Here is a 14,486-nt window from a genome sequence, read left to right as displayed (position 1 = left end):
ACGTTTATTCTCTTAGCTACGTATACGAGTTACTTGTAAATTGCAGCAAGACGAGATATTTCTGAAAATCGAACGCGCTTCGACAAGGAATAACAATAACGTGGATAGCGTGCGTTCGCGTTTCCTGTTTCCATCCGTTTCGCAGCGCGCCGTTTCCGTCCCGAGACGCGGAATCGGTTCTCTCGGTCGAAAATTGGAGCGTTGAGAGAAGTTGAGTTTTCTTGCTACCTGCAGACGGGAAGGTGTTACCGACGAGTCGACGTCAGGAAGTGTTCCCGAACGGTACGCTGGTGCTGCATCACGTCGACAGAAGCACCGATCACGGTGCGTACACGTGCACGGCGAAGAACAAGCAAGGTCGCTCCGACTCCCAGACGGTCCACATCGAAGTGAAAGGTAAAGTTTCTTTCCCTATTCTTCTTCTTCTTCTTCTTCTTCTTCTTCTTCTTTTCTTAAAGAAAAAAAAGAAAAAGTTTACTACTCCATCCCGATGATTCCATCCGCTTGAATTCGAAATAACAACGTTGCACGCGCGCGCGCCGTGTCGTGTCTCGCGAAGCTGATCTGCGTCAGGATCTCATCTCGACGCAAAGGATGATGACGACCGCCGTCTCGTAATCGCCAACTCGTGCGAAACGCAACGATGTTTTCGTGGGAATAAATCGTTCGTCGAGGAAGAAGAGAGTGGTTATAATTGTGGACGTTTCCTCTTGTTCAAAGTAATAATTTGAACGAAATTTTTATACGTATTTGTAGAGTGTAATTCTTCATTTTACGCGTATGCGAAAAATTGTACATCGGTAAGAAAAAAAAGGAAAAGGAACTCGACTTTCGATTTCTGATAAGTTCCATTTGTTAATTCTAGTATATAATGAAGTATTCGGATATTTTTGAAAATACGTATATTCGTATTGTATCGAGTCTCGTTTTACATTCCGACCGATTTTTATCTTGCACGAAATTTCAAAAGTTTCGATCGCGATGTATACGTAAATTAAAATTGCCGTCTGCAGCATCGAAGGAAATTCTATCCGGCTCGTTTTTTCCTATCACGAGTGATAACCTATCGTTTTACAAATATAGAATATATATTTTTCGTTTGATGTTATATTGCAGCATATGAATAATTCGTTTGGAATTATCGGGGCGTTGTGCACGTTGTTGGTTCCAATTAAAGCAAAAATAACGATGTTAATGGTAAAATTGCTTAATCAATTTATTCGTATCCAGCTGTAGCAACGAATGTATCGATAATATTGTCGTGTCTTTTTTTTTTTTTTTTTTTTCTTTTTTGGATTAATAACGGTTTCAGATCGACGATTTTTCCGCAGCGATCACGTTGACCCGTTTTCACAGGTTCAGGACACGCGTGGAACGTGTCGTGAATTTTTACAGAGATAAAAAGAAAAGGGACTGTGTGGAACCGCCTCTAGATACATTCGTATAATCAGTCTCAGTTCGGATGATATCGTTCGAGAGCCGAGAGGATGATAATATATGTTGACGAAAAGAACGATCGTTTCACCCAGAGGAACGGAACGAATCGAAAAACGCGTTGTTCGCGTCGAATCGTGAAAAGAAAGGAGGTACGATCGAAAAAAAACTACGCGTCGAGGAGGCGTCGAACGAATAATGATCTATTCGTTCACCTCTTTTGTCTCCTTTCAATCGTGTTCTTCGCGTTTACGATCTTTTTTTTTTTTAAGAGGAAAAAGAAAAAAAAGAAAAGAATTGAAAAAGGAAAAATAAAAAGAAAAAACAGAAAATTCTTCCTCTTCTAGTAGTTCCCCTTCGCATCGTTAGAACCTATCTCACGGCGAAATTGAAAATAAAAAAGTATATATATATATATACGCGTATATAAAGAAGAACAGATCGAGAAAATGATTCGTTGCGGGCTGTGTGTTGAAGTAAAAAATGTGTCGTGATCTCCTGTAATTTTCAGTACCGCCTAAAATCGATCCGTTTAGCTTTCCTGCCAATATACAAGAAGGCGCGCGGGTGCACGTGGTCTGTGTGGTCAGCGAGGGCGATTCACCGTTGAAGATCACCTGGCTGAAGGATGGCAGGCCATTGAATTCCACGGAGACGACCACCCATCATATCGGCGAATACGATCTCACGTTGATGATACAGAGCGCGACCACGGCCCATAATGGCAACTATACGTGCGTCGCGAGCAACGATGCCGCCGAAACGTCTCGCACGGCATCCCTGTTGGTCCACGGTACGCTGGAACGGGCACGGAAATCGATTCTCCTCGATCCGACGACATTTTCTCCCTCCTTTCTTCTTCTTTCTCTTCTTCTCTTTTGCTCCCTTAATCGCGCGAAATTTTCACACGTTTCAAACGCCTCTCTCGAGTATGAAATGATTACGGTGACACGATCGAGATTCGAGTCTCTGTTTCCTGCGCGTGAACGATGGTTAATTAAAGTCTGTTTCGATTAACATTTACGATACAAAAAAAACAATATATATATATTTACCAATATATTGGTAAATATATTCATAAGTTAGGTCACCGTGATCACGGGAAGAGGTATATTCGGACGAGTACAATATCATCGGTGATTGAAAAGTTCACGGGTGACGCGGCCTGCGAAGCGCGGCGAAGCGTTTTCCGCTCGTCAATCGACAACTTTTCACCAGCCGCGCGAACCATTCACCAAAACTCTCTCTACCCCTCTCTCTACGAATCTCCCCCTCCTTTTTTTCTCTCTCTCTCTCTCTCTCTTTCACACATCTCTATCTCTACACGGTCACCAATTTCAGCCACGATCGTCTCTTATTTCCAAACCTAACCCCCCTCCCCTCAATTCCGACAACTCGGTTAGGAAATTTTCGTTCGGTTCACGGCCTGTCTTCCATTTAAAACGGGCAACGAACAGGCCGACGTATGATTTCACGCTCTATTTTCCTTCGTTTTCTCTTCGAGCCCGCGCTTTTTTCGCGACCTCTCCGCTCTATTTACCCATCTCTCTCTCTTTGTCGCTCGCCCTTCCCTTCTCCTCCCTCCTCCCCGAACAGCCAGGATATATTCCACGATCGCCGTTGACGAGGGATAGCGGAATGGCCGTGAAACAGCCGTGAGAAAAAACGAAGGAGAAAAAGGCGCGTCGTCGATATTAATCGTCACGCGGCACTCGACGAGCGGCAGAACCTCTCGACCGGTTGGAAACTCCCGATGTGTAAAGCACGCAAGATCAATCGTTGCCACTCTTCGTCCTCCGGGCGAGGATTCTGCCTCCCTTTTTTTTTTTTGCCCTCTCCTCTTTTTCTTTCCATTCTCTCTCTTTCTCTCTCTCTTTCTCTTTCTCTCCCTCTCCTCGTCGCTGCTCTTTTCACGCTCGTTCGCGTAACACACGCGGGCGAGCGAGCGAGCGAGCGAGCGAGTCCCTCGAACTTTTTTTCTCTCGTTTTCGTCGTCTGTCGACGGGCGTGATGGGGTAGTCGGCATTAAAATCCGCTACCACCACCACCATCATCGTCCTTGGAATTCTCTCCAGACGAACGAATCAGTGGAAGCGGAACGAACGAAACTGTTGGCCGACGTACGAAACGAACGGCCTAAGGGTGATTTTAACGCGTCCTGCAATCACGAGCCGAAACAGCACTCCTCGTACTGCTGTATGCGTATTCCTGTGCGTGCACCGATTGTCGCGGTAAATCAACGTACGATCTTTTACTCTCTCTTTCTCTCTCTCTTTCCTTCTTTTCTTTCTATTTCCTTTTTTTTTTTTTTGGTAAGATGTATTAAGAGTCTGGATGTCCGTGACTCTACACGACAATATAGTTGCACACATGTATGGTTGCAATCTTTTTCATGCTAATACTCGAAACGAAATGGAAGATAAAAAGTTTGCAGTTTTATTTCAAGTAAAAAATCGTATCATCGGTGTTACACGAGCGTTTGTACGCACACGTGTTTTCGTATCAAATCTGACTAAATCCTTTTCCCAAAGAATGGCATCGATATCTCGATTCCTAGCGAAACATCGAAACAACGTCCTCAAACACGTGACACAGCTTACACCCCGAACAATTCGAACAATTTTTCGAGAGAGGAAAAATGGACGAGGAATAATTCTCGTTTCGTTTTGTTTTCTTTTCTTTTCCTTTATTTTTTTTTTTTTTTTTCAAACTATTAAAACGCGTATAAAGTATCACAAAATCGTCGATCTGTTACAATTCGGGACAATCGTTGTCCGTGTTTATCGTCAAACATACATAAATTCGTTTTGTTTGTTCGTTTATCGAACTGTCGCGTTTCTCGGTTGATATTCACATACATACTATATACACATATATGTACATATATATACACACAGGATCGAGTATAGAAAACGTGGATCGGTGGTGTACGCGTCGTGCACCTGCATACCACAGGCCGGTGGCAACTCTTTGGGCATTACTCATGTAACATTGCGCTATCTGCCGCCAACCCCGACTACGGTTTCTCAATTATTCTCAAACAACCGCCACGTTCTGTTCTAATACCTCGAGGGCACTGAATATCCCGGCTCCGCGAGTGTATCCTTCCCTCTCTCTCTCTCTATCTCTATCTCTATCTCTCCCTCTCTGGCGGAGCCCAACAAGGCGAGTTATTATTGTCGTTCTGCGGCATTACGTCCGATTTTCCAGTCGAGACCAGACCTGCCGGCTGGAGCAGTCGTGTGTCGGCAAAATATTCGAGAAACGAAATAATTTCGGTTGGTACAATGCCCCGGTCCCGCTGATTCGAGGGAACATCGGGCGAAGAAATCTGATAACGAGAGAGAGAGAGAGAGAGAGAGAGGGAGGGAGGGAGGAGGATTTTCAGAGATATAAATCAGCTTTCGACGAGGGTTTTAGAGTTGCGTGGGAAATGAGGAATAAAGGAGAATCGTGGGACGATCCCCGGCCCTTTTAATAACTTCGATTATAACGTATATAGTTCGGCTTCATTTCGTTAACGGGCCGCTATCGATTGGCGCTTCGAAACGCCCCCTGTGACTTCGTCAATGTTAATACGATCCTATACCTAGCTGTACATACGCGTAATGACGCGCAGCCGAGTTGATAAGCAGCGTTGATGTTATCGCATTACGCTGGCCCGGCATCTATTAAGGGTTCCGTAATGCGGAAACTACGCTTTCGTGATGTTGGATTCGTATCAAGGAAAGATAGATTCGTCCGCTTTAATAATTAAATGGACGAGAGATGTAATCCTTCAAAGGACGTCGGTTTGTACATATATAACCGAGATGTCGACATTCGAAACTACGCGTGTGAAATCCCCTCTTTCTCTTTCTCTCTCTCTCTCTCTCTCTATTTGTCCGACGTTTGATTAACGGTATTCAAAATCATATTACGAACGAACGAAGCTCGATAATGAGAGAAGGATTCGATGAACGAATAGATTCCTTTCTCTCTCTCTCTCTCTCTCTCTCTCTCTCTCTGTCGGAGATAAAATTTGATATCGAAGAGCCGAAGAGGCGAATTTCGAGGCGCAGCTAGCAGCGAAGGGGGTATGACGTTTTTCCCCAAAAAAGATAGAGGAAAAAGAAAAGAAAAAAAGAAATAGGGAAGCTTTCAAAGTTTCGAGCATGATCGATCCCCAACGATGACCAACAACGCCGATGCGAAAAAAAACCGACTACTCGCGAAAATCGACGCGAAAAACAATTCCGCCTGGGCGGAAAGTTGGGATCGACGTTCTCGCATCTCCATCAATCGTGATACATAATCTCGGGAGAGCGGGTTGGAAGCACGCGTACGCTAAACATTTTCGAGGCGACTAAACGCGCATCGATCATTCAACGGAGGAAAGCGTGCAGTGGAACGGAAAGCAAACACGATGGGCCGAAAGCCCATGGAAAAGCAAAGGCAGATGTACGATCGTATCCATTGGGATCGCACGCGGAAATGGCATGGGCCACGTACCATGGGCCGCCATCTAACATCCCCGCCCCGCCCCGTATCTTTGAATCTATTTCTTTTCTTTCTTTTTTGTGCAGTTCCACCCACGATAGCTCCCTTTAGCTTTAACAAGGATCTGTCGGAGGGCGTGCGCGCTCAGGTAACTTGCATGGTCGAGAAGGGCGATCCTCCGTTCACGATCGCCTGGTCCAAGGACGGCGAGGCGATCGCCGGCCCGAGTCCAGCTGCTGCAGGCTTCGGGAACACCGGGATAACCGGTCCCAGACACACGCAGACACCCGCCGGGCTGCGCGTAACCAACATTGACGCCCATTCCAGTACCATAGTTATCGAGCGCGTGAGCGCAGCGCACTCGGGCAACTATACTTGCATGGCGCGCAATTCGGTGGCCGAGGTCCTATGGACGGCCGAGTTGATCGTTCGTGGTAAAGTAGAACCGATAATCAGGATAATCAAAAACCACACTTGCAAGGAACGACGAGATCGCACTGTAATATGTATTTCTTCAATGCCATTCACTTCACCGTCTCTCACCTTATGTTTTTTTTCTTCCTTTTTTGCACCACTGCCAACGCACCATCTTATTATATATATATATATATCTTNTATATATATATATCTTGCCGAATATTTTCTTCTTGCATTGGCTGGCCTCGATGATGGAACGTTCGATGGCTTCCTTCAGGGTGAAGAAAAATTTTTGATTTTGTCTTGTGTCTCGATACCGAGATACATTTTGAACTTTTCTTTGTTACCTTTAATTTCGAGATGTATATAATCTATTGATGCATTTTTTATTTCCAAAGATTTTTATCGCATTTTCATTCTTCGAAAATATTATTTTCACATTGTTCCAAGTTTCAAGTGTTTTTTCAAGTATTATCTTCTCGAAGCAATCGAACGTTTCCACGAACCAGTCTCCGTACGTATCTACGTTTTATTACGTTATTATTGTTATCGTTGGTATTGTGTGATCACGTATAAATGCAGCCGCAGCAGCCGCAGCAGCCATCGCAATCGCGAGTAATTCAAACGAACACGCGTGACAAATGAGTGAGCTAGGGCTGCTCAATAGTGTTACCTTTGCTCTCGATTATTGCTCTCGTCGAAGATAAAATTATCGAAATTTTGGCTCGCGAGATGGGATCGATCTTCCAACTCTTCGTCATTGAAAGAACGCCGTTTCGTTTCCATGCATTATCATTATCGAAACGTTCGAAAACCGTATATATACCGGGTGGGTAGAAAAAATGAAAACGACAACATCGCGATTAAACTTTTGTCTCTGTACGCTTCGATGATAGCCGCGCTGAATGGATTGAACGAAAAAGAAAAGAAAAAAAAAAAAAGAGAAACAGCTTTGGACCCGGTAATCAGGACGATCGTAAAACGAAAACGCAACAACAGCAGCAGCAGCAGCAGCCGCAGTAGCAATCGCCCAGCCAGCAACGCGACGCACCAACGCACTTGAGCACCGCACAATATGATAGCGTTATCACCCACGGCGTATCACATCGTACTTTGTCTAGTTGTCTATCTCTCACAAACGCACCATCTGTGAAACCGCACTGATTCCCGATCTTCGAGCTCGACGAGATACCGCGATCCCGAATACGTACACTTGCGCGCTTTCTACTACTCTTTTTTTTCTCTCTTTCTCTGTGCGTCTACCTCTCCTTCCGAGAAAAACGAGTGTACGAGTCTTGATTCCCCTGTAACTTGATATCCTGTATAGATCCTCGTCGAACGATCAAGAGGTAAATAAGGGGGGAAAAGTTGAACTCGAGTGGCAAAGAAATACATCTTGGATGTTCGACGACACGGAAACAGCGATCGCGGTACTCTCCGGGAAGGAAAGGGATTCTGCATGAAAGGGCACCAGCCACTTTTGCGAAATTCGGCTTCGAGCGTAGCACCACTTCATCTTGAATTTGTGTGTTCACGAGTACCAGCCAGCAGCCTCGAACTTAACAATTTTTTGAGAACGAGAACGTATCTCGTTCACTTTTGATCAGCACACGCATATATGCACCGACACTCTTCTTTTCTATTTTCTTGTTTTTCTTTTTTTTTTTTTTTTTTTCCACACTTCTCTTCCGTTTCCACGCCTTTCCGTTTACCGAACCTTTATTCGTTATTTCGCTCGGCCATATTATGGAAGCACTCGAGGAGCACCAATTCCACGAAAAAAACGCGACACCAACCTCGTTGTGTTCTCCCTTGCCGAAAACAACTCCTCGTTTTTCCGAGGCCGTTTAATCGACCAGGTATAAATTCTATACGTTTCGATTACGTTAATTACGTTGATATTACGTGGCGAATAATTGATTAGTGTGAAAATGAACTCGAACGGGATGGGTTTTATATATATAATCGAGAAACGTTCGTGTTTTTCGCAAATTTTTCCGGAGGAGGAAAACGATGAGGAATGGGGAATACGTGGTGCGGAGTCAGCTATTATTCGCCATGTAATAATACGGCCCTTTGTATTGGGCTATTCGGGCATCGAAAATAATTGACCGGCACAAATATTTGAACAACGCACAAATGGCCTCGAATCCATCCCACGTGTGTATGTTCGCAAATGCACAATCACCGCATTGTTCTTGAGTCAGAATGCCCGCACAGCACTGACTTCTGCATTGCTCTCTCTCTCTCTCTCTCTCTCTCTCTCTCTCATCTATGATCCATCTAACAATGTTCACCTCTTATTTACACCTGTTCTGTTCACCAGGAAAATTGTCGATTATCGCACTTGTTCTTGTACTCTTCAAACTCTCCTCTCTTTCGCGATTATTGCGTCCACCCCTTCAAACTCTTCCTTTCCGTTCCTGTATTTTTGCCTGTTATTATTTTATATAAATATATATAACGATCGATCGAGGGAGAAAATTTACACGAGGGACGATCGATAAAATCCAACGGTGAGTAGAAAATAATGGAAACCACGATGCGTGTATTTTTTCCTTCCCTCGGTCGACCGCGCGCGCGCACCCCTCAAAATTACGTCTTTTGTTTCACTTTGCGCTGAAGTAGGAAGTTGCAGTAGGCCAATTCGAGAAGTTCGCTCTTGCCTCGGCGCAATAAGCTTAGACGAACGAACGTAGTGGCATCTGAAATATCCTTCCCTATTCTCTCTCTCTCTCTCTCTCTTTCTCTCGCAAAAAAACAAAAAGGAAAAAAAGAAAGAAAAACGGACGAGAAGGAAACTATATATGTATATATATCCGTGAAAACATTTCTCTTTACCCTCGTTACTTCCCTCGTTTGCGAGTGATCGACGAATTCGAGACGCGCGTTTTCCGTTCGAAATAACCACCGTCCCTCCATCCTCCCCCTGAAACGCAACGAACTAACAAGGCCGACCGCGATAATTGCTGCAAAAAACGAGGGAAAAGGGAAAAGAGAGAAAGAGAGACGCCAGCCACCGTCGGTTAAAGGGAGATCGTGAGTTAAAAGTGGACGAGATCTGCAAGTAAAATGCAGAGGAAAGGGAGGGAGGGTGAATGAAATTTCAGATGGCGCACGGGCGGTCGTCGACGGTGCGCGAAACTTGGTCGCAAAAGAGGAGGCTAACTAACCACCGTTGTGTGTGTGCGTATGTGTGATGCCGCGAAACAGTGCCACCCCGTTGGGTGATGGAGCCCCAAGATGTCCGTGCCTCCGAGGGGATGTCGCGGCTGGTGCTCCACTGCCACGCGGACGGATTTCCGCCCCCGGCGGTCTCGTGGCGGCGGGCTAGCGGCAAGAAGCCTGGAAATTATCGCGACATCGTGACGCACGAGCACGCCCAGAATCTCAGGATACACTCGAACGGGTCCCTGGTCTTTGGACGGGTGCAGGAGGACCACGAGGGATTTTACTTGTGCGAGGCTGTGAACGGAATCGGGGCCGGCCTCAGCAAAGTCGTGCATCTTACGGTGAATGGTAAGATAATTGTTGCGCAAGGAAAATTCGAACGATGTGTATTAATTGTGGACAAAGTTCACTTTCAAATGTATGCAAAATAATTGTTTGGATGAATAACAATTTTTACACGGATTAAGCAAAATATAGGGGGGCAGACGAGTAATCGATAATTGTCACGTTTCAATTCACGTTGAGAAATATTCTGTAAATTAAGAATAAATTTTAATTTTATAACATTTATTTTAATTTAAATCATTATAAATTATCGATAAGTTTTTCGTTCTTTTTTTTGAAAATTAAAGTTAAAGTTAAGTTTAATTACTATATTGTATTAGAAATTCACACAATGATTTTTTTATATGTTCCACATCGTTCCAATAAAAGTCGAATATATGAAAAGTAGGAACTTTCTATTTTTTTTTTTTTATTTGATTTGCAAAACTATATTAAAATTAATTTTAATGTTTAAGCCGTCCATGATGTATACGGGCACAATCAAACAGATTTTTTAATCTAACCACAGATATTTATTATTTATGGATTAATTTTAAGTTATAATATATGCATTTCTATCATTGTTTATTTATTATATTAAAAAATAAGCAATAATAATATTCCTAACTTTAATTGGCAATTTTTTTTATTCCTTTCGATCTTTGAGAGGCCAGTATACACTATCTTCTTTCTAATGCTTTTTTCAATTTATAATTTTCAATTTCGTTGTTTTTATTTTCATTTTGTTAAATTATGTTTATGCCCAATAATTATCTATCAGATAATTTATAGGATTGTCGAGGATATCCTGTAGCAAAATAACCATAACTTCTTTTTTTAATACTTAACATTTTTGTAACATCTGTTTCTTTAGAATACCATTTCCAATTCACAAGATTTCAATTTATTGTACGTTTGTCAAATTCGTAGCTTTCTAAATTAATTGCTTGCTACAATGTTTTTTCTATATATGCCACGCAAATTTTTTATTTATTAAAGATTCAAATCACAAATATTTATATATTTAATCATATACATTCTTAGTGAAATAATAAATTACAATAAAAAATTAAATCTCCGTATAAGCGGAAAAAAAATAATTTTGTCCAGTTATCTCTCTTTATTATTCATCGTCCCTCTCTAATTTATCGTTGCGTTCAAAATCATTTTGAAAATTGAATTTCGAAGAAAGCCCGGATTTAATTTTTCTTTCTGTGTACAATGATTTATGTCGATTCTTATCATCATCATTATGATCATTATTAACGACACACAACAAACGCACGCAGTACCCGCCCATTTCGCGGAGAAACACCGTAACCAAACGGCGAGGCTAGGCTCGAGCGCGTCCCTCCGTTGCGAGGCGAAGGGTGATCATCCCTTGAAGATACTTTGGAAGAAGATGGGCGCACACCTGGAGCAGAAACTTTCCGACTATCGGTACACGCTTAAGGAGGAGAACACGACCGACGGCATCATCAGCACGCTCGAGTTTATAAGCACTAGTCGAGAGGACAGCGCGAGATACTTCTGCATAGCCTCGAACGCTTATGGCCGCGACGAAATGACGATCCACCTGTATATACAAGGTAAGAAGATAGATGATTCCGGATGCCCGGAAATCGTATTTCCTTCGCGATGACGCGAGGGAAACGAGAGACAATCGGCCTGGAATTCTCCTCCTTGCGGAACGGAATTATTAATGACGGTGTGAGTCGCGTAATGAGTCGAGAGGAAATCGGAGGAGGAAAAAAAAAAAAAAGAAATAAGAGGAAATCCGTTTCTCGGGGATTTAAAGACCGTTTTTCACGTGCACGATAATCCACGGTAACGACGTTATCGGCTATAACGCATCGACTCGTTGCGACGAAACAATTTCAATAATGTTTCCTGGTTCTTGGTATCTGCGTATAATCTGCTGTCGCGCAATTATCGTAATGTATACCGCCGCGTTTCACGACTCGTCCATTTAATTTAATGCGTTTTTTTTTCGCGCAAATGGCGTGCACGCGAGATAATCGAGCGTACACCAACCGAAAATAAAATATCCCTCGGATGCTTCTGCGTCACGTAACGTATCCGTATCTAGCGTTAACTCATCGGTTACTGCGCTAGAGACGCAATTTAACGAAAGGAAATTTTTTCTTTTTTTTTTTTTTTTTCCGTTCGTCGATCAAGAGCCGCCTGATTTCCCCCGGAACCTTCACGTGATCGAGAAAGGAAGTCGTTACATCAACATCAGCTGGACGACCAGCCAGGATGGCAACAGCCCCATCACCCAGTACATCATCGAGTACAAGACGGACACCGGTAATCGTTCGTGCATGCTTTCGTTCGTCATCGAATCGAATCTTGGGGAAGATTCGTATTCGAGAAAAAAAATGGAAGAGAATTTTTCCTTGATCGTAACCGCTCTACTACTAGCTAGATACTAGTAATAATCTAACACGCGATAATATAAGACGCGGATTGGTCCGCGGATCGATTCAACAGGTGTGCTTCGATCTCGCTCTTTCTTCTTCCTTTCTTTTTTTCTTTCTACCCGACGCAATTTATATTTTACAGAGGTGTGGCACGATCACACGTTTCACATGACGGTGCCGGGCAGCCAGGCTCACGCTCACGTGAGCGGTCTTCGTCCAGCCGTCTCCTATCAGTTCCGAATATACGCGGAGAACGAATTGGGTCGTAGTCAGGCGAGCGACGTGAGTATATCCAGGTTTAACGCGACCCCCCTTGCAGACATCTCCTCCTTTCCTCTCCGCATCCTCCCTACGCATCCGCCTCTCGAGAGCGGTTCGATTTGTACGAGGGATCGATATTCGAGCCTCAAAGCGACACACGCCACCTCGAATTGCAATTTTCTCCCTCGTTGAATTCCACCCTGTGCACCGCACGCGCGTGGTAATCGTCTCGCGCGTGATTAAGATTCCTGTCACGTATCGCTATCGCGAGTTGGACCGAGGGGGGAGGGGGAGGAACGAAATAAAAATTTAATAATTCGCCTAACGACGAATCACCCCCGACGAATCCTTCTTTCCCCCAGATCTTGGAAACGACGACGGAAGGGGAGAAGCCCGGCGGCCCGCCCAGAAATCTCAAGGTGGATCCCGTCACCTCCACCGAGTTCAACGTCACCTGGGACCCACCTGATCATGATTTATGGAACGGGGAGATACTCGGTTATCACATCGGATACAAGGAACATAGGTAACGATGGGAAGCGCCCTTTAACGACCACGCCGTTCACCTTACATCTCTCGAATACGTTCCGCTATATACCGTATCTCACTCGAGACCAACCTCTCGGATAACGCGCTCATGTTCTGTGCTTTGACCACCGCCACGGTTCCCCGTGATAAACAACCGACGCGGTTTTCTCCTTCGCGCGGTTTCGACGTTGAAATATTTTTGGAAAAATATCTCGTACCGCGCCGATACCTAAAAGCTAAAAGCAAATCCTTCGTTTATCGACGTTCCTTCGCGTTGCGTTCCATCCGTTTCGTTTCAACGCCGCTCGAGGCAGATTAAATATATTTCTATTTAAATTTGGGTTTTAAAAACAAGCAGAAAAGAGTCTGGTCGAATCGGCCACGGATTATTATTATAATATTCTGTTTAATCGACTCGATGTGTATATATATATATCTAGGTTGGGATCGGATCAGTACACGTATAGAACGGTGGAAAGGCGAATTTCCACGGCTAGCGTGGCCCTAGGCCTGGCTAGGATGTCTATGCCCGGCACGCAATACCAATTGACGAACTTGAAGAAGTTTACGAGGTACAGCGTAGTGGTGCAGGCGTACAACGTGCTCGGCCAAGGTCCCATGACACCGGAAGTGGTCGCCACCACCCTCGAGGACGGTAAGAAAGAGAGGCTTGAATTTTTTTTTCCTCCTCGAATATTGGATTTCCTTTCGATAAATCGTTCCCTATAAATCGAACGTGTTATATGGGGAATTAAGGAACGAAAAGAGAGGAAGAGAAAGGGGAGAGAGAGATTTAACGAATTCACGCCGTTCAAAAATTCATGAACGAAATAATACCGGAGGCTCTCGCGTCTATCGTCAGAAATTTCGCCATGAATACCAACCGTTCTATATCCGCTCGAGTTTCGAGATAAATAATAAATTCGGTAACCAGCTGTCTGGAACTGATCTGCTTGCAAATAAGTCGAGGCGACGCGAGAACGGTTAAACTCCAAACTACCTTCTCCCGCCACTATCAACTGCTTTTCCTGGCCGACGCCTTTTATGCACATTTTCTCGCGGCACTTCAACGGAAAACGGAATCGGTTTCGCAAATCTTTGGACGGATTTAAAAATAGTTGCTTAACCAAGGTGGGGTTGCTCTTTTTTTTTTTTTTTTCGCTCGTTTAAAATATTCAACCGAAAGTCAAATATTGGTCTTTGATCGCTCGAGGCGATTGGAAACCGCGTTATTTGCCTCGCGTTTTATCTTAAACGCAAATGTTTGGGAAAAAAAACATTACGAGATCGTGGATTAAATTCGCTCTTAGGAAATATGCTCCCTTGTTTTTTCGTTCGCGGATAAAAAAAATCGATGCAAAAGAACCGAAGAACCATCTGAAATATTTAATATTTCGTTTCCAAGCTATATCATTCCCCGAATCGTATCGATTTCCATCAACGTACGAA

At 43.9% G+C, this 14,486-nt stretch overlaps 1 protein-coding gene across 6 annotated transcripts in view; it reads left to right on the top strand.

The window, feature by feature from the left end:
• Positions 1-14,486, top strand: part of LOC122719450 (Down syndrome cell adhesion molecule-like protein Dscam2) — a 128,391-nt gene that overhangs the window by 106,061 nt on the left and 7,844 nt on the right. For 4 of the 6 annotated variants that reach the window (XM_043945251.1, XM_043945242.1, XM_043945262.1 and 1 more), the window contains 8 exons: positions 235-396; positions 1,946-2,227; positions 9,544-9,849; positions 11,115-11,414; positions 12,004-12,135; positions 12,391-12,530; positions 12,872-13,035; positions 13,478-13,692. In XM_043945251.1, the coding sequence (XP_043801186.1) occupies positions 235-396; positions 1,946-2,227; positions 9,544-9,849; positions 11,115-11,414; positions 12,004-12,135; positions 12,391-12,530; positions 12,872-13,035; positions 13,478-13,692 (1,701 nt within the window). Of the gene's footprint in view, positions 1-234; positions 397-1,945; positions 2,228-5,999; positions 6,348-9,543; positions 9,850-11,114; positions 11,415-12,003; positions 12,136-12,390; positions 12,531-12,871; positions 13,036-13,477; positions 13,693-14,486 lie in introns of all 6 variants that reach the window. The other 2 variants (XM_043945290.1, XM_043945271.1) reach the window with 2 other exon arrangements.

The sequence above is a fragment of the Apis laboriosa genome, unplaced genomic scaffold (assembly GCF_014066325.1).
Source record: "Apis laboriosa isolate Shangri-la unplaced genomic scaffold, ASM1406632v1 scaffold11_cov152, whole genome shotgun sequence".
In the NCBI taxonomy this organism is placed as follows: Eukaryota; Metazoa; Arthropoda; class Insecta; order Hymenoptera; family Apidae; genus Apis; species Apis laboriosa.
This window is presented reverse-complemented; position numbering and strand designations above follow the sequence as displayed.